This window comes from Trachypithecus francoisi, unplaced genomic scaffold (genome assembly GCF_009764315.1).
Source record: "Trachypithecus francoisi isolate TF-2019V2 unplaced genomic scaffold, Tfra_2.0 Lachesis_group3, whole genome shotgun sequence".
NCBI classification, from domain to species: Eukaryota; Metazoa; Chordata; class Mammalia; order Primates; family Cercopithecidae; genus Trachypithecus; species Trachypithecus francoisi.
Genome location: NW_022681468.1, coordinates 50,018,867 through 50,044,065, shown reverse-complemented (window position 1 = coordinate 50,044,065; position 25,199 = coordinate 50,018,867). Strand labels below are relative to the sequence as shown.

Genomic DNA, 25,199 nt, shown 5'->3' with positions numbered 1-25,199 from the left:
GACAAAAGCACTTTTGTTAAGGACTGGCTAAAATCAAAGTTGCTGGTTTAAGTGTAACTTGGTACAACTTTTTAAAAATAATTTGGCAGTTTGTATTAGTAACTGTGAAAGTGTTGATAGTCTTTTTCACCTAGTAATTTCACTTTTGGGTGTCTTTAAAAATCTACATTCACGAAGATGTTCTACGATTTCTTTATAATGGCAAAAAGTGAAGGAAACAATTTATGTCCAAAACTAGAGAATTAATGCAGTAAATTTTATGTCCACTTAATGTATTTTTATGCAGCTGTTAAACTTGTTATGAAGCTTATGTAGAAATATGAGAAATGCTTATAAAAGTGAAAAGAGGATGCAACATCGCATACAACTACTATTACACAGTGTAGTAAAATATATGTGATGGGGCAAAAGGTCTAAAAGAAAATACATTGTCCTCATGTTTTTCAATGTGGTTAATATTACTTTCACAATGAAAACAATAATAAGTTTAAAGGTTGGGGATCAAAAGTTCCTCACTGGCCCTCTGATTTGAATGTAAAGTATTAAAAATTTATGTCCATCATTAACCAGTCCTTAAGCTTCTACAGACTTTAACAGTTTGGTGTCAACCTCAACGTTTATCTACTTTCTGACAGGTAACCCTGCCATGATTTGCATGGGAAAGAGAGTCAGAAGGCACCCTTCCAATTTCGTCATTTCACAAATTGAAACTTGAACCCCCGCCTTCCAAGCTAGCAGCAGAACCAAGATGGGGATCCAGGTCTACTAGGTTATCTAATAGTATCTGAGACCATTTATAGCTTCAAGTCTACCCATGAATATTCATAAACTTGACATGTCTGCTGACTGAACCCTGGCATCACTACCCTTCTGGCTGGCCTGGGGGGTTTGATTCCCCACAGTAGTGCTCAAACTTCTATTTTCTACCACTTGGGGGCCGCAGACGCGTCATCCACGTCTCCCTTTTCACTTTCCCCCTTCCCGCCCCCATTGTCCGGCAGGGGGCGCCGTGACACCCTGGTTCCGTGGCCCCTCCCCCGGCCAACCGTCGATTGGGCCGGCGCGTGACGTCACTCCGTTTTAGCCAAACAAATGGGTTTCGGGGCGAGCGTTGGGCGCCGCCGCGCCGTGCTGGGTGCTCGGTCCGCCTCAGCGGTGGGGAGCGAGCCAGGCCTCCCGCCACCGCTGCCGCTGCCACCACTGCATCGTGCTGGCGCAGCCCCGGTCCAGGCCGTGGCCGGGGCAGGAGCGCAGGTGGGTCCGGGCCGCGGTGGGGCGTGGCGCAAATGCCGCGCGGCTGGGGTCCGGCGGCGGCCACCGTGGCCGCTCCCCGCCCCCTCCCGCCGCCTGCCTGCGCTCCCGGGGCGCCGGGCGGGTGGGGGCGGGGGCGGGGGTGGGGGCGCCGCCCGCGGGTCCGGGACAGGGACCCAGCTGCCTGCGCCTCCTCCGGGGCGGCCCTCCCCGCGCGCACGGCCCGGGCGCTGAGCGTCCTGCGGGCCACGGAGGGTCGGGCGGGTAGGGAGCGGGGTCCCGGGTCCCGGCTGAAGCCGAGGAGATCACAGATAGGCCGTGAGCGGGCACCGGACCGGCGCTCCCACCTACGGGACCCCAGGCGGTGAGGAAGTCAGCCTTTGGACTTGGGTCGCCTCGCCCCTGTCGCGCTCGGCCACTCTGTCCGTCCCTGCCCCAGCGCAGGTGAGCTGGCGCTTGTCCTTAACATTCCTCGGCGACGAGGCGGGACGGAGGCTCGGACGCCTCCCCAGCCTCTGGACTGGCGCAAGCCGACTGCGGTTCGTCCCCAGTCCGCGATGAAGTCATAGAGCTGTGGGTCCGCGTGTCTGTGACGTCAGTAGATGGGTCCTGGGATGTCACCGCAGGCCCGGGCGGGGACCTGGGCTCGCGGAAGGGCCGGGGGGACCCGCAGGGGAGAAAAAGGAAGTTGTCTTCCAAGAACGCCTGGAATCGCAGTGAATTTGAATCGAAAGTTGTTCGATATCAGCATTTTGCAATTTTAATGTAATAGTTGTCAATTTCTTTAACTTCCTGTCCAGCAAGCGTTGCGAGTACAGCTCAGTATAAGACATTTGATTGAGAAAAATTTAAGTCAAGGTAGCAGGTTTTTTGGAGGATGTAATGTAAAAAGCCTTTTAGGAAGCTAAATTCATAGTTTGATGGTTTGCGATCAGAATTACTGAAAGAAAGAGAACCACTTCTAGTGTTGGTAAATCAGTTTGCTTTACTTTTTTTTTTTTTTTTAAATTGGACATCTATCTGCTTGTTAGCATTTTTTGTTAGAAAATGGCTAGGAGGAGGGAGAGTGGATCTTACATGAATTTTTTTTCTGTTGTAAAGGGAGGGAGGAGTTTGAATTAATCCAACATTTGTCTTAAATAATAATTACCTGAGGAATTAATTTATCCAGGTTGTCCCTATCCCACCCTGTGCTACCATGCTACCACCCCGTGCTACCATGGTTTAGAAGTCAGCAACAAGCCTTTTTCTTGCTTTCTTACTAAGACCCGGCTATAACTTAATATAATAACATATTCCAGGACCGCTTGTCTGGATAGGTAACTAAAATGTTGTCTGTAGTGCTTTTAAATATGAAATTACAGAATTAAAAAAAAATGATTTGTCAGTGAATACTGTTTTTCTTCCAAAGCTTTCAAAAGAGATCTAAACTGGAAGAGAAGCTAGTCACTTGTCATAGTGACCCTCTTCAGGTATTCCAGCATATCAGTACTTTTCATTTCCTCCTCTTTCTAGAATGATGTAAATGGAATCTAGTTCAAAAGGTAGATGGCTTAAAATTGAAGCATAGTTACAATTGGTGTCTTTAGCAGGAAGCTTGAGTAGAAGTCCTTAATCCTTCCTCACTGACCTTGACTTGTAATGGTAGGGTTTTTTTTTTTTTCTCTCTCTCTCTCTCTCAATACTTCCTGCTCCCCATTTGTCTTTTAAAGGTGATTGATAAGATATTGTCTCTCTGGGTTTTACATCAACATGCAGATGGCAGTTATGCCCATTTTCAGGCAGGAAATAAAAGCAAAAATTTACCCCTGTTAGGTACTATTGGATTTGACTGGAAGTTCACAAAACAAGGCTTTTCTGTACATCTTATTTTGATCCTCACCACAACCTTGGGAATTTGACAGCATTGTGTGCACTACTGAAAGTTGTTCTGTTTTTTAATTCCTTCTTTTAAGAAATTAGGAATTTTATACTGACAGTGTTGAGTGAAGTCTCTAAAGATACAATTCTGTATACAAATTATTTTTTGTATATACAAATTTTGTATACAAAATTTTGTATAAAAGATACAAATTTGAGCCTTTGGATCACCAGAGACTTGAGAGGCACCTGAATTAATATGAAACTGCTGATATTGAGAGTGTTAGTCAACCTTCTCTTTAAGATGAGAGAATCTTGATAAGATACTATGTAATGCAATTGAAGGGAGTCCAGAATGGACACTTGTATGTGTCTTTCCCAAGTGGTAGCCATTCTGGGGCCGGCTACATGGCTCTGTGTAAGTTAGGTGTACTCGTTTTTTTGTTTGTTTTTTTTTGAAACGGAGTCTCGCTCTGTCACCGAGGCTGGAGTGCAGTGGCGCTATCTCGGCTCACTGCAACCTCTGCCTCCCGGGTTCAGGCAATTCTCCTGGCTCAGCCTCCCGAGAAGCTGGGACTACAGGCGCGTGCCACCATTTCCAGCTAATTTTTGTATTTAGTTTTACTGTGTTGGCCAGACTGGTTGTGAACTCCTGACCTCGTGATCCGCCCACCTCAGCCCCACAAAGTGCTGGGATTACAGGTGTGAGCCACTGTTCCTGGCCAGGTATACTAGTATTAATGGGAAAGGATGAAAGTCAGACTAAATCAGAGTTGAAAGACCTACAGCTGATAAGGAGACACCTGCTCTTTGGCAGTGCTTTTTTCCCCTCTATTTTGCTTAGCAATTGTGAAGCTTTTCTTTTTCCTCATGGAAAATGAGTTAATAGGTGAAGAATACATGTCGTAGGGCATACTGATGTGACTGAGGAACCATGACAGATACTTAAAAAGTCAGCTTGTGAGTGTTGTTGTGCAGTTATCTAACAAGCCATAACTCGTGTGAAACATTTTTACAGTCTGTTTCTATTTTTGGCAGGATATTTTTCACCCATGCTTTCCAGTTTTGGGTCTGGGAAGCAGCTTTTATTTCATATAAATGGTTTTATGGAAGTTAATTTTGAGATTGGTTTATTATTTTAAGTCATTCACTTATGTAATTTGAAGGCACTAAATTAAACAGTCATTTGTTATGTGGCATCTTTCTGATGGATAAAAGCAAATGTTAAGAATGAGAATACTGTATTGTAGAAATTCCTCAGGATATGTTTATTGGATCAATTATTTTATTAACATTTAGGATTTAAAGTTTTATAAAATTTTTACTTTATTTTTTTAAACTTAATTTATGTTCAGCTAGCTTAATTTGACAGTTTTTATATTCTAGTAAATTTTAATCTTGTTTTAATATTTGTTTGGGAGAGAACATACTTATCTTTAGAGACATCATTTAGTGTTATCTTCCAAAATTTGCAGCTGTTCAGAACCAGATACTTGAGGGAAGCTACTATGGTATGATGAATGCCTTCCTTGTTAGGTCATGTGTGACAAAGGCAAAATTCAGCAAGTGCATAATCTGCAGTCCTTTGGAAGCAACAAAAACAAAAAAGAGCAGATTAACTTGAAATGCATTTAGGTCATCTGGAAATTGAATTCCTGTCAGTTCTTATCTTTGCATAATTTATCTTCTCCCCTTTAGTTAATGCTTATGGTATTTTGAAGCTGATGACATACTGTATTTTCCAGGAGAGCATTAATACAGTGTAGTTGTTTCTTAGTGTTTGTTAAAAGAACTTATCAACCTTTCATTCCAACCTCCATCTTCTGGTTAATGCTCCACAGAAGAGGCTCTTATTAGTCCCTTTAAAAATATAAAAATATTCAGTTTCAGAAACCTAACATGTACATTTCCTACCCTCCGTATAGTATAGTTGTAAATATGAAACTAAGTGCTATGTAAGTGTGGTTATTGCATTTTTAGGTATGGATTTCATTCATCCAGCAAACATTTTTTTGAGGATTTCTGTGCCACATACTCAGGATCTGTGACACAGGGATGAAATGTCCTTCCTGCAAGGACCCTTAAAACAAATTAACATTGCCTTGCTTTGGTGGGTCTTGGGTGTGAGAGGCTAGAGTTGGGTCAAGAGGATAAACTATTGGCCGGGCGCGGTGGCTGACGCCTGTAATCCTAGCACTTTGGGAGGCCCAGGTGGGCGGATCACGAGGTCAGGAGATTGAGAGCATCCTGGCTAGCATGGTGAAACCCCATCTCTACTGAAAAAAAAAAAAAATACAAAAAATTAGTCGAGCGCGGTGGCGGGTGCCTGTAGTCCTAGCTACTTGGGAGGCTGAGGCAGGAGAATGGTGTGAACCCGGGAGCTGGAGCTTGCAGTGAGCTGAGATCGCGCCACTGCATTCCAGCCTGGGCGACTGAGCGAGACTCTGTCTCAGGAGAAAAAAAAAAAAAAGAGGATAAACTATTTATGTTATGCTAGATTGGCCAGAGGTGTTAGTTAAAGGTCAATTTAAGGAGGTATTAGAAACTCAGTTAAAAAGAATAGGGAATAGCTTATTATAGCCCAAGACAAAGGGTCTAGATACCACAGATTGAGATTATGCTAGAATGAATGGAACTTACTGAGTTCGGGCTTCCTTAGAGGCAAGAACAAGTGCTCAAGGCCAGAACTAGTCTGTGTAGGCAATCTAAAATTAGAAGCAGAGAAAAGAGGGACAACCCGAATACCTGTTCTCCTTTCGCATATACCTTCTTTTCTTTTGAAGTCAATCCTTTTCTTTAATTGATGAACTTGGGAAATACACAAGCCTCTCACAGCCTTCATTTCCAGTGTCTGTTTTCTTTCTGGAGGATTCTATAGTGAAACATTTCATTCATTACAGAAAAGTGGAAAGAACTGTTTGTACATTGCATACCTAAATACCCACCATCCCTATATCGTTAGTCATATTTTGCTATATTTGCTTTATTGCCTATCTATTGGTCTATCCATTCATCAATCCTTTTGTTTTTGTTGTATTTCAAAGTATACTTTACACCTAGACATTTCCCGATGCCTATTATTAAATTTGTTTACTTGTTTTTAGATAAAACTTGTATAATAGTGAAATGTACAAATCTTATGTATACCATTCTGTTAGTTTGAACAAATTCATACATCTGTGTAACCCTTATATCCCTGTCAAAATATAGAACATTCCATCACCACAAAAAGTTCCTTCCTGCACCTTGTAGGTTAATTTCATTAGCTGTTTAATCTCCTGCAGTCTTATTTCTGCTAGTTTCTTCTGAAACTGCTTGTTCATATGATCTGCTTTGTTAGAAGTACATTAGGGTAGCACTGTGCTTGGTGTTCAGAGTATAAAGAAATGAAGAACATAGCTGTTGCTCTCTCTGTGATTCAATTTTTTGTTTTGTTTTGTTTTGTTTTTCTAAGACAGTCTCGCTTTGTTGCCCAGGCTGAAATACAGTGGTGCAGTCGTAGCTCACTGTAACATTGAGCTCCTGAGCTCAAGCCATCCTCCTTCCTCAGCCTCTTGAAGTAGTTGGGTCTACAGGTGTGTGCCACCATGCCCGGCTGCTTTTTTTTAAAAGAGACTAGATGTTGCCCAGTCTGGAGTGCAGTGGCTGTTCAGAGGCCTGATTATAGTGTACTGCAGCCTTGAACTTTTGGGCTCAAGCGATCCTCAGCCTTCTGAGTAACTGGCGTGTACCATGGGCTTAGTTTGGGTTTTAATTAGGTATCTGAAGAGAGGTAAGTAAATGTTACATGAATTCAGAGGAGGAAAGTTTCTTAGGAGTGGGTCTTGCTAAGGTCTGAGTGTTGGTGTCCCTCCAAAATTTAAATGTTGGAACTTAATCTCCAGCGTGATAGTGTTAAGAGCTGGGGCCTTTAGGAGGTGATTAAGTCATGAGTGGGATTAATGCCCTTGTAAAAGAGGCTTGAGGAGCTCTTTGTCCCTTCCATCCTGTAAGGTGTCATCTCTGAGTAACAGGGCCTCACCAGACACTGAATCTGCCAGTGCACTCATCTTGAACCTTGTATGTATGTAATTTAACATTTTCTAGTTAGCCACATTAAAAAAGAAACAGTTGAAAAATATTTTAAAAATATGTTAACACAATATATCCAAAACATGATTTCACATTGTAATCAATATAAAAATTACTGAAATAATTTAGTCTTTTTTTTCATATAACATCTTTGAAATCTGGTGTGCATTTTACACTGAAAGCATATCCCTCTGGGCATGAGCCCATGCCTGTAGTCCTAGCTGCTTGGGAGGCTGAGGCAGGAGAATCTCTTGAACACAGGAGTTTGAGGTTATGGTGAGCAATGATCGTGCCACTGAACTGCAGCCTGGATGACAGAGCGAGACCCATCTCCTTAAAAAAAAAAAAAAAAAAAACACATCTCAGTTCAGACTACTAATATTTCAGGTGCCAAAGGCAACATGTGGTTAGTGGCTGCTGTATTGGATAACACAGGTCTAGACCAATGATCATTGTGAATTTAGATTTCTGTAATTGTGTCTGTGATGGTTTTTTTATAGTTCCATATTTGCCCCCTTCAGTCTTATACACAGTTGGCAGGTTAGTTGAACAAAAATTCCAGTGGGATGATGATACTACTCTCCAAACGAAAACTGCCTAGGTTTAGACGTCATAAGATGGTCCCACCCTTCCTCTCCATTTTCTGGGACTCCCTGCCATAAACCTGGTATTGAGGCAGTTTCCTCAGCCTTGCTTTCTCCTTTCATTTCTCCAAATATAACATCTCTTTTGGGAAGTCTGTTCCCATAAAACCTTGTTGGACTCACCAATCCCTCTGTAACATCCTTACTATTTCCCAACGTGCTGAGTACTTAGCCACTCAGCACGTTGGCATTTCATTGTATACTGTTGCTTGTTGCTCTTTGTTTCACACGTAATGAGCCTTATCTCCCCTAATAAATTCTAAGCTTCATATATTATCCCTGAATTATAGGCACGTATCGAAGACTTGGCTTTTCCTTATCTTTAGAAAGGACATAGCTGGGCTATGTAAATTTGTAGCTTTATGTTTTTTTGAAATTGTTTACTCCAAAAAGTTTCATTTTTAAATTTAGCTTTTTTTAAATTTTAATTTTAATTTTAATTTTATTTATTTTAGTTTAGTTTAGTTTAGTGTTTTGAAACAGAGTCTTATTCTGTTACCAGGCCAGAGTGCAATGGTGCAATCTCGGCTCACTGCAATCTCCGCCTCCTGGGTTCAAGAGATTCCACTGCCTCAGCCTCCCGAGTAGCTGGGACTACAGGCCACACCATGCCCGGCTAATTCTTTGTATTTTAGTAGAGAGAGAGTTTCTCCATGTTGGCCAGGATGGTCTTGATCTCCTGACCTCATGATCTGCCCACCTCGGCCTCCCAAAGTGCTGGGATTACAGGCGTGAGCCACTGCACCCGGCCAAATTTAGCTTTTTGACTGCGTACTTTCAACAGTTTCACAATGATTTTCTGCTTCTTGATAAGGAAGGCACCCTTGATCCTGTCATGGACTCATTTAGCACACATCGGACCACGATAGGCCCTGCTGACATGTTTTTTTCCTTGTAGACAACCTTATAAGAACTTTAAATCTCAGAGCACAAACGCTTCGAAGTCTGGCTGGGCACATGCCACATGCCGATTTTGTGTCTTTCTCAACCTTCTTGGTGGGTAGACAGTTCTATTGCCAGGGCCTTGGGTCGCCCTATTTCTGTTGAAGGCTGTATTGTAGGAAAGCTGATGATTGTATGTCATACACTGACCGTGTCTCTAGACAATGAGTGACTCTAGGCAATGTCCCCGGAAAAAAAAAGCAGTTGCTGTGTTTTGTACTCTGCTTGTTTACTTAGACGCTTTTTAGCAGATTCATTTGTAGGAGTTGGTGTTCATTTGCTTTATGACAATTAAAAAGATTTTGTTTATAGAATAGTATATTTGAAACTGTAGAATCATTCTTGGAACTACAGAATAGGGAATTATTGATTAGCTGGAGTTTCTGAAGATGAAATTTGAGTTTCATAAGGTAGTCTCAGAGGTCACTTTTTCTTTATTGTCCAGAAACCAGGAGAGGCAAACTTGTTTCCAAAGTAGGGCAAGAGGTTTTATTTCAAGTTCAGTCATCAGGATTATTCTCTGGAGGTTTTCAGTACTTTTTACAAACTCCAGTCACTTTAACCCTAGGGAATAGGTTTCTCTTGTTCAGACTGTCTTCTTTCTTGGATGAAGAGCTCTACCATCATCACTATATTTTAGCTCATTTGTGGAACAAAGGACTATCGAAATATTTCCTGAAAATAAGTCCAGAGAGGGCCTTAGAGCTTTATGCTTTAAGGAATCGTCTTTCATTTAACATTTTCTTTGCTGTATTTTACTTAACATAGGCTATGATTAGATTGATAAAAAGCTAAAAAAATACACCAACATTTTTAACTTGCGGAATTTCACAGCCGATTTATTATAGTATATTTTATATGCCAGGTATTAAGTGCATTAGTTAATTTCTGTCACTTTTTCTTTTAGCATAATTTTACAGATATATTATTTATATTCTTTGGCAAATAGCAGTCTTTAAGAATTTATTATTTATTTATTTTGAGACAGAGTCTTGCTCTGTCGCCCAGGCTGGAGTGCAGTGGTGCGATCTTGGCTCACTGCAACCTCCACCCCCTGGGTTCAAGCGATTCTCCTGCCTCGGTCTCCTGAGTACTTGGGATTACAGGCGCCTGCCACCACGCCTGACTAATGTATTTTTAGTAGAGATGTGGTTTCACCATGTTGGTCAGGCTGGTCTCGAACTCCTAACCTTGTGATCTGCCTGCCTTGGCCTCCCAAAGTGCTGGGATTACAGGTGCGTGAACCACTGCGCCCGGCCAAGAATTTATTCTTTTTATTTAACACTTTGTGTTTTTCCCCCTTTAGGTAAATATAATAAAATTGGTTATTAAAGTCCAAAAAAATTAACTTTACTGAAGAGTTCACATTTTTGTTTTATTAGCTGGTAGGAAGTTACAACTTTTCCTAAAATTAAAATGTAACTTTACATTCTAAGTGTGTGTGGTTTTTTTTTTTTAGAGATAGGGTCTCATTCTTTTGCCCAGACTGGAGTGCAGTGGCACAATCATAGCTTACTGCAGCCTCAGACTCCTGGGCCCAAGCAGTCCTCTTGCCTTAGCCTCTGGAATAGCTAGGACTTACAAGTGTGCACCACCATGCCTAGTGCTAATTGCATATATTTTTAAGACTGTAGGGTATACAGTTTTTTTACACTTAAAAATTACAGTATATGGGTTGGGCGTGGTGGCTCACGCTTTCAATCCCAGCACTTTGGGAGGTCGACACGTGTAGGTCACCTGAGGTCAGGAGTTTGAGACCAGCCTGACCAACATGGTGAAACCCCGTCTCTACTAAAAATACAAAATTAGCCGGGTGTGGTGGTGCATGCCTGTAATCCCAGCTACTCGGGATGCTGAGGCAGGAGAATTTCTTGAACTCGGGGTGGAGGTTGCAGTGAGCCGAGATTGTGCCATTGCACTCCAGCCTGGGCAAGAAGAGTGAAACTCCATCTCAAAAAAAAAAAAAAAAAGCAAATGATTTATTTTCTTCTCTTTTTATTTGAGTCAGGGACCTAGCCTCTGGATTTCGAGTGTTTGTGGTTACCTAAAATGTTGTTTATGTTACTTTTTTTTTTTTTTTGAGACAGGTTCTCTGTCACCCAGGCTAGAGTGTAGTGGTGCGTTCTCAGCTCAATGCGCCTCAACCACCCAGGCTCAAGCAATCTTTCTACCTCATCCTCCTGAGTAGCTGGGACTACAGGCATGTGCCACCACATCCAGCTAATTTTTGTATCTTTTGTAGAGACAGGGTTTCATGCCGTTGCCCAGGCTGGTCTTGAACTCCTGGGCTCAAGTGATCCTCCCGCCTCAGCCTCCCAAAGTGCTGAGATTACAGGCTTGAGCACCATATCTGGCCTCACCTCAGTTCTTATGGCAGTTGTCTTGTTTTATTTTGTGAATCTTTACCATGTTTATCTTGCTTTTAATTGTCCTATTTTAAAATGCAGAGAACATTCTTTCTGGCCAAATGAGGTTAAAAAAAAAAATTGCAAAGATGAGGAGTTGTAAAGCTTCTTTTAAGAATTGTTCCGGCTGGGTGCAGTGGCTCATGCCTGTAATCCCAGCACTTTGGGAGGTCAAGGTGGGCGGATCACGTGAGTTTGGGAGTTTGAGACCAGCCTGACCAACATGGAGAAACCCCGACTCTACTAAAAATACAAAATTAGCCAGGCATGGTGGCGCCTGCCTGGAATCCCAGCTACTTGGGCTGATTCAGGAGAATTGCTTGAACCCAGGAGGCAGAGGTTGCGGTGAGCTGAGATTGCCATTGCACGCCAGCCTGGGCAACAAGAGCGAAACTCCATCTCAAAAGAAAAAAAAAAAAGAATAGTTCATTCTCCCAGGAGTTGAGGAACAGCAGGTCACCTAAGGAGGGGTGAAGGGAGGTCTCCAGGTCAGAAATGGAGCAGGTCAAAACTCCCATGCTCATCAGTAGTGGGATTGTGCCTGTGAATAACCTGCTGTCCAGCATTGGCAACATAGTGAGACCCTATCTCTTAAAAAAAAAAAAAAAAATTCCGTTATGAACATTTCATGGGATTTCCTCCATCCCCTTTTAAGGGACATAACAAGAAGGAGAACATGCCTCTTTAAAAGATAACAGTTTTAGCAATTAAAATCTTCCTGCCAGCTCATTTGTTGGTCTACTTAAACATTCCAGTTTTATTTCATTAAAGGTCTTTTCAGGTGTTTCAAGTTTTCCTTTAAGCGAACACTTGTTGAAGTGAACACTTGTTCATGTTTCTCATGTTTAATGGCTATGATTTAAATACATGTTGGTGTTACCGAAGTCATAATCCAGTGAGAATTCCTGTTAAAAGTGTTAAGATTTTGGACTCTTGCATAAGTTCAGTCTTGCATAAGTCAGATGTTCAGTCAAAATTGGTTAGAATTGAATTTGAGTAGCTCCTGTGCTTGTATTTATGCTGCTTATTTAGTATTCATGGATAATGCTGTATGAAAATTTGATTAGGTCATTTTTTTCCCTTCCAAATTGATAACTTAGAAGAGAAAATTAATCTCTACCTCTTTCCCTTCCCAATTTGTAAAAAATGAGTGTAATTTCCCATCTTTCTACTTTTAAAGGATGTTAGACTTCTTGGTTTGTTAAAGTAACAGTGATATTCTTGAAGATTCGACGTGAATTCAATTTAGTGTTCTTGGCAGATACAAACTTAGTTTTTTTCCCCTTTAGAAGAAAACCATATCAAGCCTTCATTAATGAACCTCGGTGTAATTTTTGGCTTTCTTCAAGACATTTGTTATTTGCATTGTATGGCTGTGGTGTGGATATCTTGAAATAATGCTTAATTTTATTTCCTTGTGCGTTGTATTTGTTTTTAAACTCCTATTCAGTTTACTTACCAAATATTAATAGTGTGCCTACTTTTTGAGTCTTCTACATTTGAATATTCCTTTAGTCTATGTTGCTGAAATTCTGCTTTATAGAATAATACACATAACTGTATTGGAAAGTGTAGTCTTTGCCCTCAGGAGCATTTACTCTGATAGGGTTAATGATTGTAAGCCCCTCACGAAATTTCCACACTAGTTACTAAGGATTTTTAAAGGAGAAGTGATTTTGTTTGTTCCAACCCTGTTCAAAACAATTTGATGTTTGTACTACAGATTGAATATCTCTTATCTTACATGCTTGGGACCAGAAGTGGTTTGGATTTTGGATTTTTTTTGGAATTTGGAATATTCGCATATACACAATGAGGTATCTTGGAGATAGGACCCATGTTGAAACAATTCATTTATGTTTCATTTACTTTTTTTTTTTGAGACAGTGTCTCGCTCTGTCGCCCATGCTGAAGTGCAGTGGCTTAATCTTGGCTCACTGCAACCTCTACCTCCAGGGTTCAAGCGATTCTCATGCCTCAGCCTCCCGAGTAGCTGAGATTACAGGTGTGCCATCATACCTGGCTAGTTTTTGTATTTTAGTAGAGATGGGGTTTCACCATGTTGGCCAGGCTGGTCTCGAACTCCTGACCTCAGGTGATCCACCTCTTTCCCAAAGTCCTGGGATTACAGGCATGAGCCACTATACCCAGCATCATTTACATCTTATACACGTAGCCTGAAGGTAGTTTTATACAACATTTTAAATAATTTTGTTCAGGAAACAAAGTTTGTGTACACTGAACTGTTAGCAAAGGTGTCACAATCTTAGTCACTTATGTGCATAGTCTGTAGTTATTTGGCCTCACCATCACACTCAACTGAATTTATATGCTACTGATAAGCAGTCATTTTCTTTTACTTATTCACACGTAAGTATAAGAAAAAAGTAAAAAATAACAGTAAAAAGTATGACATACCATTAATATAGTGGAATAATAATGTGTTCAGGGTAACTAAGCACAATAGCATCACCAGAATATCTGTAGCTGCTGTTAAGCAACAGCATCAGCAAATAAGGTTAGGCTTTCAGTCTCTACCTCTGATGTTATTTTTTGATTAAAAGGTTTCTGGACATTTTTCGTTTGTTTGTTTGTTTTATTAAGGCCAGAAGAAACATCAGAATCAATTGAGGGACCAGGAAATGGGGCCTCTAGGGAAGACAAGGCATTCTGCTAGATGGCTTTTAAAAATATTTCCTCCGGAGTCACTTGTCTCATTAACAACAGTTTTTGTCTTACCAGTCTCTCTTTGATTTTATAAATCAGCATGATTTGTTTTGTTATGAATGCATGCTGCTCTAGTTCTCTAATGAGCCCATCATGCTTTTGCATCATGTCGGCAATAAGCACTTTTTTTGCTGTGTTAACATTGTCATCTTCATTGTTGTGTGCCTGTGTTTTGACTGTGACCTGTCACATGAGGTTGGGTGTGGAATTTTCCACTTGTGGCATCATGTTGGAGCTCAAAAAGTTTTGGATTTTGAACCAGTTTGGATTTCAGATTTTTGGATTAGGGATTCTCAACCTGTACTATCAGCCAGGAGATATAAATGATGTATCCTTTGTGGGTTTAAATATAATTTATTGCTTAAGAAGTTACTTGTAATTGGTGTGGATCAATAATTTTTGCTTCATGACCTCTACCTTATGATGTGGTTAGTCATCTTTTGGCATTGGTGTGAGAAACAAGGTTTTCCAAAAGGAAAATCAAATTTTTTTTGTGGAAATTTCTAAAGTAAAGGAATTTTTAAAATTTTGTGCGTTGAAATTATAATCATTACATAGAAATAAGTACAAAAAAATGGAATATAAATTACATACACTGATCATAGCTGGGAAAAAAATAGTCCAAGACTTGGGCTACTGCAAAATTAAATGGTTTAATTAAGAGTAGTTAGATTTTGAATAACTCTAGTTGTGTTGTTTATGCCATGAAAAAGGCAAAAGTTTATATTCACATATTTTAAAATAGTGTTGAAAAGAAAACCATGTACGGCCTGTTTGATACATGTCTCAGAAATCCTCATTTTATTTCAATCTGATTCATAGACTTTCAAATGATCCTACTTGTAACTGTTGAGAAACTGTACTCCTCTAGCAAGAAAGAACCTTTTGTAATGATTTCTTCAGTTAATCAGAGAAAAGGCTTGTTGGACGATTTGATTTAGCTGGCTGCTTTGTTTGTTTTACCCTAAGAGCAAATGATGAGAAATTAAAAAAATATATAGGGCTGGGCATGGTGGCTCATGCCTGTAATCCCAGCACTTTGGGAGGCTGAGGCGGGCGCATCACTTGAGGTCAGGAGTTTGAGACCAGCTTGGCCAACGTGGTGGAACCCCATCTCTACCAAAAATACAAAAATTAGCCAGGCATGGTGGCGCATGCATGTAATCCCAGCTACTCGAGAGGCTGAGGCAGGAGAATCGCTTGAACCTGGGAGGTGAAGGTTGCAGTGAACTGAGATCAAGCCACTGCACTCCAGCCTGGGCGACAGAGCGAGACTCTGTCTCAAAAAACAAAACAGAAAAAGGATATATAATATATATTTCAAGCAGCAAAATGACCCCAAAGCTTCTCTTTTTGGTTAAAATGTTTTCTTGCCCTTTTCTCTCAAAAGATTTAGAGTTCTTGCCCTCTGTTTTTCTCCCCCTTTCCAACATTTTTAAATTTTGTTATTTTTGTATCTAGTAGTTCTTGGGTAATTAGTTAGTGTGGAAGTATTTCAAAACCAAAATCTAATACAGACCTTCAAATCGTTGAAATCTGCATATATCAAAATTTCAAAAAAGTTTAAACTGTATATTTTAGTAGGATGGAAGAACATTTACTTTTTGAATAATATGTTCTCGTGATTCAGACACAAAAGGTGCAAAAAATGACAAGTTTTCTTCCTTCACCTGTCTCTTGGGCACACTTTACCCCTCTCTGGAAGCAACCAATGTTACCAGTTTCTTCCAGTATACGATTCTTTCTTTCGACGTGTGTACTTATGTATGTATGTATGACAGAAAGAAAGAGGCCTCACTCTGTGCCCCAGGCTAGAGTGCAGCGGCATGATCACAGCTCAGTGTAGCCACAACATCCTGGGCTCAAGATATCCTCCCACCTCAGCCTCCCAAGTAGTTAGGAATACAGGCATGCACCACTATGTCCAACCAATTTTTTTTTTTTTTTTTTAAGTAGAGACAGAATCTCACTTTGTTGCCCAGGTTGATCTCGAACTCCTGGACTCAAGAATTATTCTGCCTTGGACTCCCAAAGTGCTGGGATTACAGGAGTGAGTCCCCAAGCCCAGCCACTGTCTACCTTTTTAAAAGAAACAAGTATGGTAGCATATTCTATATACTCTTAGCTTGGTTTTTTTCACCTAACAGTAGTTTTAAAATTATTTACATGTTGGTATATGAAGAGTGTATTTGTGATAGAAAACTTAACAGCGACTCAAACAACAACAAAGTATTTTTCTCTTAAAAGTTCAGATAGGTGATTTAGGGCTCATCTGGCACTCATGGTGTGCTGTTTTTCTCTTACTCTTCTTTTTTAAAATTGAGGAATAATTTGGCCAGACACGGTGGCTCACGCCTGTAATCCCAGCGCTTTGGGAGGCGGAGGCGGGCAGATCACCTGAGGTCAGGAGTTTGAGACCAGCTTGGCCAACATAGTGAAACCCCGTCTCTTCTAAAAAATACAAAATTAACTGGGCGTGGTAGCAGGCACCTTAATCCCAGCTACTTGGGAGGCAGAGGCAGGAGAATCGTTTGAACCCGGGAGGCGGAGGTTGCAGTGAGCCGAGATTGAGCCATTGCACTCAAGCCTGGGGGACAAGAGTGAGACTTCTTTCAGAAAAAAAAAAAGAAAAAAAATTAAAAATAAAATAAATACAATAAATGGAGGCATAATGGATACAGTAACATGCACAGATACTAAGTGCATGGTTCAGTGAGGTCATCACCCCCTACCATCACTTTTCTGATTGGCCCTTTTCTATACTAATACTGCTCTGTATATGCTGCCTGTGTCCTCAGTGACTTAGCAAGATCTCCAGCTATTGCAGCGCATTCCGAGCAGCAGGATGCATGAAAGGGCAGAGGTTCTGTGTTACCCTTTTAAAGGAAGGTTTGTAGAAGCTGTCACTTCGTGGCAGTTTGAATTATATTTCATTAGTTAGAATGTAGTGTCATAGCCACATCTGAACACAACGGAGGTTGAGAAATGCAGTCTTTATTATCTTTTTTTCCCCACTATAAACAATGCTGCGGTGAATAACCTTGTTCAGATTTATTTTTATTTATTTATTTATTTTGAGACAGAATCTCTGTTGCCCAGGCTGGATTGCAGTGGCACTATCTCAGCTCACTGCAACCTCCGCCTCCTGAGTTCGTGATTCTCCTGCCTCTGCCTCCTGAGTACCTGGGATTACAGGTACCTGCCACCATGCCCGGCTAGTTTTTTTTGTATTTTTAGTAGAGACAGGAAGTTTCACCATGTTGGCCATGCTGGTCTTGAACTCCTGACCTTAAGTGATCCTGCCTTGGCCTCCCAAAGTGCTATGATTATAGGCATGAGCCACCATACCTGGCCTCAGATGGTGTTCTGTGGGATAAATTTTTAGAAGGGGAACTACTGTATCAAAGAGTATTTGTAATTGGACAATACACTTATTTTCTCATATCCTTGCTGACACAGTTTTTGTATTTGCTAATTTCACAGGTAAAAAAATGACAGAGGGTAGCTCTAATTTGCCTGATAGGACATGTAGGTAGAGAAAATACTTCTACCCTTACATACTGATGATACCTAGAAAGCATGGATTGCACAGCTAGTAATGCTAGTTGGGTGAAGCATATGCAGCATGTTTTCATTTTATGTAGGCCAATTGTAACAGAAGACCGATGGTTAAAGGTAGATGAGAAACCCTTCTACTCATAAATATGTCACAGTAAACTGACAGGAAAACGGGAATAATGTATTTTTTAGGAGTTTTTTAATTAAAAAGTAAATTAGGGCTGGGCATAGTGGCTCATACCTCCTCACTTCAGGAGGTGAAGTGGGGAGGATTGCTTGAGGCCAAGAATTGGAGATCAGCCTGGACAACATAGCAAGAACCCATCTCTAATAAAAACCCCAACAAATTAGGTGTAGTGACATGCACCTGTAATCCCAGTGCTTTGGGAGGCCAAGGCAGGAGAATTGCTTGGGCCCAGAAGTTTGAGACCACCCTAGGCAACATAGGGAGACCCCATCTTTAGAAAAATATTAGCTGGCATAGTGGTGTGTACCTGTATTCCCAGCTGTATGGGGATGGCTGAGATGGGAGGATCGCTTGAGCCCAGGAGTTCAAGGTTACAGTGTGCTGTCATTGCACCACTGCTCTCCAGCCTCTGTGACAAAATAATACCTCATTTCTTTAAGAAAGAAAAAAAAATCAATTCATGTATAAGGTTAATTTAGCATTAATTTTCTTTGGTCCTGTTTTCTATCACATACATTTCTTAACATTCAGAAACATATTTTTAACTGATCTTAAAGTACCCTTTAACCTAATGGGGGAAAAAAAGTAATATATATTTTTTGGTTCTTTTCATATAATATTTTTTGTTGTGTTTTCTTTTTATTCTCTGATTGCTAAATGGGTTCAGATACATTACATAATATGTATTCTGCTTAAACTGTAGTTTTTTAAACTAGAATGTTAGGTGTCCTTAATTACATTTTCAACTCTATGAGCTTTTGGTTGGGACTTAAGGAAAAACTTCATAGTAATTTTCTATGCCACTGGGTAGTATTATAAGCTGTATTTACTTTTTTTTTCTTTTTTTTGAGACAGGGTCTTGCTCTGTCATTCAGGCTGGAGTGTGGTGGTGCCAACACGGCTCACTGCAGCCTCCATCTCCTAGGCTCAAGTGATCCTCACACCTCAGCCTCCAGAGTATCTGGGACTACAGGCATATGCCACCATGCCTGGCTAATTTTTGTATTTTTCTTGGTAGAGACTTGGGTTTGCCATTTTGCCCAGGCTGGTCTTGAACTGTTGGGACTCAAGACCCTTCTGCCTCCCAGAGTGTTGGCGTTACAGGCGTGAGCCACTGTGCTTGGCCTGTACTTACTTTTAAAGTAGGAAATGGGAGCATTAAAAGAAAGGATATATATACATGTTTTCCCCCTACCACCTGATGAAGTCTTAGATAGCAGAGACCTCTTACTTAGCTACCATAGGTACTGTGGCATAGTAGATTAGACTTCCAATAGCAATGTTTTGGCTCTTCTGCTCTTCTGGGTGAGAGGGAGGGTAGATGTTAGTACTTTTATTTTTTTATTTTATTTTTTTTTTTTTTTGAGACGGAGTCTCGCTCTGTCGCCCAGGCTGGAGTGCAGTGGCCGGATCTCAGCTCACTGCAAGCTCCGCCTCCCGGGTTTACACCATTCTCCCGCCTCAGCCTCCCGAGTAGCTGGGACTACAGGCGCCCACCACCTCGCCCGGCTAGTTTTTTGTAATTTTTAGTAGAGACGGGGTTTCACCGTGTTAGCCAGGATGGTCTCGATCTCCTGACCTCGTGATCCGCCCGTCTCGGCCTCCCAAAGTGCTGGGATTACAGGCTTGAGCCACCGCGCCCGGCCGATGTTAGTACTTTTAAAATGTCAGTTCTTTTTTTTTTTTGAGACAGAGTCTCGCTGTGTCTCCCAGACTGGAGTGCAGTGGTACGATCTTGGCTCACTGCAAGCTCCACCTCCCGGGTTCACGCCATTCTCCTGCCTTAGCCTCCCGAGTAGCTGGGACTACAGGCGCCCGCCACCACGCCCGGCTAATTTTTTGTATGTTTAGTAGAGACAGGGTTTCACTGTTACCCAGGATGGTCTCGATCTCCTGACCTCGTGATCCACCCGCCTCGGCCTCCCAAAGTGCTGGGATTACAGTTGTGAGCCACCACGCCCGGCTAAAATGTCAGTTCTTTAGGTAAAGAAACTTTTCTTTTTTTTTTTGAAACGGAGTCTCACTCTGTCACCCAGGCTGAAGTGCAGTGGCACAATCTTTACCTTACTGCAGCCTCCGTCTGCCAGGTTCAAGCAATTCTTCTGCCTCAGCCTCCCAAGTAGTTGGGATTACAGGCATGTGCCCCCACACCTGGCTAATTTTTGTATTGGTAGTAGAGATGGGGTTTCACCATGTTGGCCAGGCTGGTCTTGAACTTCTGACCTCAGGTGATCCACCCACCTTGGCCTCCCAAAGTGCTGGGATTACAGATGTGAGCCACCCTGCACCCGGCCTTTTTTTTTTTTTTTTTTTTTTTTTGAGGCAGTGTCTCACTCTGCCACCCAGGCTGGGGTGCATTGGCACAGTCTCGGCTCACTGAAACCTCTGCTCCCGGGTTCAGATGATTCTTGTGCCTCAGCCACTCTAGTAGTTGGGATTACAGGCGTGCGCCACCACACCCAGCTAATTTTTGTGATTTTAGTAGAGATGGGGTTAACCCTTGCCATGTTGGCCAGGCTGGTCTTCAACTTTGACCTCAAGGGATCTTCCCACCTTGGACTTCCAAAGCACTGGGATTACAGGCGTGAGCCACTGTGCTTGGCACTAGGTAAAGAAACTTTATAGGCCGAGCGCGGTGGCTCAAGCCTGTAATCCCAGCACTTTGGGAGGCCGAGACGGGCGGATCATGAGGTCAGGAGATCGAGACCATCCTGGCTAACAACGTGAAACCCCGTCTCTACTAAAAAATACAAAAAACTAGCCGGGCGAGGTGGCGGGCGCCTGTAGTCCCAGCTACTCAGGAGGTTAAGGCAGGAGAATGGCGTAAACCCGGGAGGCGGAGCTTGCAGTGAGCTGAGATCCGGCCAGTGCACTCCAGCCCAGGCGACAGAGCGAGACTCCGTCTCAAAAAAAAAAAAAAGAAACTTTATAAGGGCCCAATATCTATAATCTGAAGATAGAGACTTTGAGATACTTTGAGTACAGTATCGTCTCACTTATCTGGAGATCAGATTTCTGTAAATCTCCGCTTTTTTTTTTTTTAAATCAATGAAGGCTTAATAAGTCAAGGAGTAAGAAAAAAGTATTCCTTAGTAAATGACCCTTTGCTAAGGTTCCTATGACCGAGTAGAAAGTATTGCCTGTCATGTTCTTTTCTGTATCCTTAGCACGGAAAGTGGGACCTAGCACATGGGTGTTATTCAGTAAACATTGGTTGAATGAATGAATTTTTATGAATTGAGATTTTGTTGGTTTGTTTGTTTTTTCCTAGCACAGGTTTGTGTGTGTGTGGAGGGAGGGATATAGAAACTTAACAGCAATGACTGATATTTTTGCTTATTTGTTAGGTCTTGGTGGTGGTGGTAATCAGGTACGCATATGCTTTCCGTAGGATTTGCCTTTGCTGTTCCCTGTGTCTAGAATGCTATTCCTTAGCTAAATCTTCATTCCTTACCTCCTTAAAATGTTTTCTCATCTATCACCTTCTTAAGGAAGTCTGTACTGATCAACCTACTTAAAATTATAACTGCCCCTCTTTGCTTGCACTTCTGAGCTTCCTTATCCTAGTCTGTTTAGCAGTTACCTCCTTTCAAGGAGGTAATTGTAGAATTTACTTATTTCTACAGAGCTCTGTAGAATTTACTTATTATGACTATTGTCTCTCTTACTACCAGAATGTTAGTTTCTTGAGGGCTTTGTCTATTCACTGTATTCCAGGTGCCTAATAGATGCTAAAAAAAAATTATTATTATTTTTTGAGACAGGATCTGACTCTGTCTCCCAGGCTGGAGTGCAGTAGTGTGAACACTGCAGTCTTGACCTCCCAGGTTCAAGTGATCCTCTGACCTCAACCTCCCAAGTAGCTGGGAGTACACACACACACCACAGGGTTTTGCCACATTGCCCAGGCTGGTCTTGAACTCCTGGGCTCAAGTGAGCCACCGTGCCTGGCCTTAAAAAAAATTTGCTGTATGTGTGAAGAGAGGAAAGGGTATAACATAAGAAAGTTAGCTGTAAAATAGTTTACATTTTAAATACTTATATTTAAAAATATTATTTCCATTATTTAAAAAGTAATTTAAAAATTTTGCTTTTGGAGACTACTGTGTTCCATCATTATACCAGGGCAAACACAGCTGTGCTAAGTTTAAGGACTGTATATTCTGTTGGTGGAAAAGGACTGAGTATTGGTTTGCCCAATATATCACCTGCCTCAGTCTTCTAGTGGTTTTGTGGTGAAGTTGCTTTCAGTGGTGGTTTAGTTAATGCTCTTTGACTTACGTCCCGATAAATCAGTTGAAAACAAATTCATTTAATATATTTAACCTACCAAATATCATAGCTTAGCCTAGCCTACCTTAAACATTCTTAGAATATGTACATTAGGCAACAGTTGGATAAAATCATCTAACACAGAGCCTACCTTGTAATAAAGTGCTGAATATCTCATTTACTTTATTGAACACTGAAAGTGAAAAACAGATCAAAATTTGAAGTGGTTTCTACTGAATGTATATCACTTTTGCACCATCGTAAAGTCAAAAAGTCATAAGTTGAACCATCCTAAATTGGAAACCTTCTGTAACAGAAAAAACCTCTAGGTTTGAATGTGTTCCCTAGTGTCCAGATGGAACATCCCTTTCCTACTGGAGGTAGCTTTCTGCACAGTGAGGTATGACAATGTTAATATTAATAGTTACCTTTATTTCTTAATGTGGACTAGGCCTTATGCTAAGCATTTTATGAATATTATCTATTCTATATAATAGCTTTATGAGGTAAATATTCTTCTTTTTTTTTTTTGGAGACAGAGTCTCTTCTCTGTTGCCCAGGCTGGAGTGTAGTGGCCTGATCTTGGCTCACTGCATCTTCTACCTTCTGAGCTCAAGCGATTCTCCAACCTCAGCCCCCCGAGTAGCTGGGATTACAGGTATGCGCCACCATGCCCAGCTAGTTTTTTGTAGTTTTAGTAGAGATGGGGTTTTGCTATGTTGGCCAGGCTGGTCTCGAATTCCTGGCCTCAAGTGATCTGCCTACCTCGGCCTCCCAAAGTGCCACTGCGCCCGGCTGAGGTAAATATTCTTGGCCATTTTTTCTTGCAGAAAATTGATTCTTCGTTAAACACCTTGTCTAGCTAGTAAGTGTTGAAACTGGAATTCAAATCCAGCCAGTCTTACAGAGGAACTTCACTGCACAAAACACTTTCCTATAATAGTAAAGAATATTTTGCTGAGGCAGGAGAATGGCGTGAACCCGGGAGGCGGAGCTTGTGGTGAGCTGAGATCCAGCCACTGCACTCCAGCCTGGGCGACAGAGCGAGACTCCGTCTTAAAAAAAAAAAAAAATTTTTTTGCAGTAAAAAAGAAATTAGGAACAGCTTAATGGCATACTAATGTCACAAAGAGACCATTATCTTTTATTTGCTCTAGCTTCCCATGATTTACTAGATTGATTGAGACTGTTGTGACTGAAGCAGTAATGTTACGTTAAAGTTAACCAATGCTGCCAGGCACAGTGGCTTGCACCTGTAATCCCAGCTACTTGTAAGGCTGAGGTGGGAGGATCTTTTAATGCCAGTAGTTCAAGATCAGCCTTAGCAAGTCCCCCCCTCCCTTTTTTTGTTTTTTAAAGTTAACCAATTCTAATTTAGATAAAGTAAGTATATTTTAAATAAAGCCAGAGTTGGCTCCTAATTATCTCTTCTACTACTTAGACTTAGTTCAGGAAAAGTTTAGCTTCTTTTTGGAGCAGAATTTGTATGTTCTGCCTTTATCCCTAAAAATTAGATTCAGCAGGAAGGCAAAAGTTACAACTGTATAGCTGGACAGGAAGTATAATTTAGTGAAGGAATAGAGGGGTAGACAGTGGGTAGGTTTTGCTGTTCTTGATTTTTTTTTTTTTTTTTTTTGAGACGGAGTCCAGCTGTGTCGCCCAGGCTGGAGTACAGTGGCTCGATCTCGGTTCACTGCAACCTCTGCCTCCCAGGTTCAAGCAATTATCCTGCCTTAGCCTCCTGAGTAGCTGGAATTACAGGCGCCTGCTACCACACCTGGAGAATTTATTTTTTTATTTTTTTATTTTTAGGGGAGATGAGGTTCACCATATTGCCCAGGCTGATCTTGAACTCCTGACCTTTCCTGACCTTGTGATCCGCCTGCCTTGGGCTCCCAAAGTGCTGGGATTACAGGCATGAGCCACCGCGTCCAGCCACTGTTCTTGATTTTTAAAAGAAAAACTTTCCCATAATTTATATAAAATTATAGTAATGGAAACAGTCTTCCTCTGCCTACCATAGAAAACAATTTTTAATTTAAAATTTTGACTAGAGTATTCTGATTCTTCAATGTGAATTACTTTTGAACCTTAATTAGCCATTTGTCTTCTACAAAATATGTATTTTATTCCCCACCATACATATATTTCTGTTCTGTTCTAAGGAGCTTCAAACTATACCTGGTTATCTCCAGTACATAAATCAGTTTTAATTTGTTTTAAAACAGTAGTTTAGGGGAGTAAATTAGAATCTACAGTTGTAGGTAGACTCACCCTAATCTTATTATGCAAATGTTCTTTCCCCTTGACCGGTGCCATTTTGGCTGCTCTTTACAGTACATGTGGCTGGCAGAGAGAAGGGAAGATGGAGCCGCCATTTTGAATCTGATTGGCACAACTGTCAGCTTCCATGTCTGCAGCTCTATTTTACAGGCTGCTCTTTGTTAGGAAAATGATTTGGGGCTGCTTTTCATTAAAAGGAAAACCTTACCGAGGACTTGCGTACCCTATCTGCCTAAGTAATTTCTGTTTTGTTTTGTTTTTGTTTTTGAGACAGAGTCTCACTCTGTCGCCCAGGCTGGAGTGCAGTGGCGTGATCTCCACTCACTCCAAGCTCCGCCTGTCAGGTTTACGCCATTCTCCTGCCTCAGCCCCCTGAGTAGCTGGAACTACTGGCGCCTGCCACCACGCCCAGCCAATTTTTTGTATTTTTAGTAGAGACGGGGTTTCACCGTGTTAGCCAGGATGGTCTCATCTCTTGACCTCGTGATCTGCCTGCCTCGGCCTCCCAAAGTGCTGGGATTACAGGCTTGAGCCACCGCACCGGACCAGTAATTTCTTTTTAACTCCTATGTCAGTATTAACGTAGAGTAGTTCAAATGTTGCAGTCAGACTGCTAGGGTTCACATCCTGGTTCTGCCATTTACTATTTGGTGTCCTAAGTTACTTAACACGTTACTAGCCTCTTGGTGCCCCCGTTTTCTCATCTGTAATATTTGGACAATAATAGTACCCACCTATTAAGGTTGTTAGGAAGATTTGCTTTAAAATACATATTAAATGCCTAACATATAGTAAGTGCTCAGAGCATGTTAATTTTCCTTTCTCTTTACTAGCAAAAACGATTATGTGATTTACATATGGTAGTGATAGCCTCTGTTGGAAATTTTGACAGGATTAGGTAATTTTAGATTGTTTTTCTTTTTAGAACCTCAAAGAACACTTGGTATCATTACATGAAATGCTAAAATGTGTATGTGCAAATATTTTCATAAAAGTCTT

At 41.4% G+C, this 25,199-nt stretch overlaps 1 protein-coding gene across 7 annotated transcripts in view; it reads left to right on the top strand.

The window, feature by feature from the left end:
- The first annotated feature begins 1,019 nt into the window (after positions 1-1,019).
- FBXO34 (F-box protein 34) overlaps positions 1,020-25,199 on the top strand; it is a 79,419-nt gene continuing 55,239 nt past the window's right edge. Inside the window, exons 1-3 of one of the 7 annotated variants that reach the window (XR_004431598.1) lie at positions 1,086-1,254; positions 15,854-15,996; positions 22,457-22,496. Coding sequence is in view for 1 of the 7 variants with exons in the window: in XM_033187952.1 (XP_033043843.1) it covers positions 2,015-2,016 (2 nt within the window). In the remaining 6 variants the exon portion in view is untranslated. Of the gene's footprint in view, positions 1,255-1,334; positions 1,696-1,869; positions 2,017-15,853; positions 15,997-22,456; positions 22,512-25,199 lie in introns of those variants that run through there. The other 6 variants (XR_004431597.1, XM_033187956.1, XM_033187953.1 and 3 more) reach the window with 6 other exon arrangements.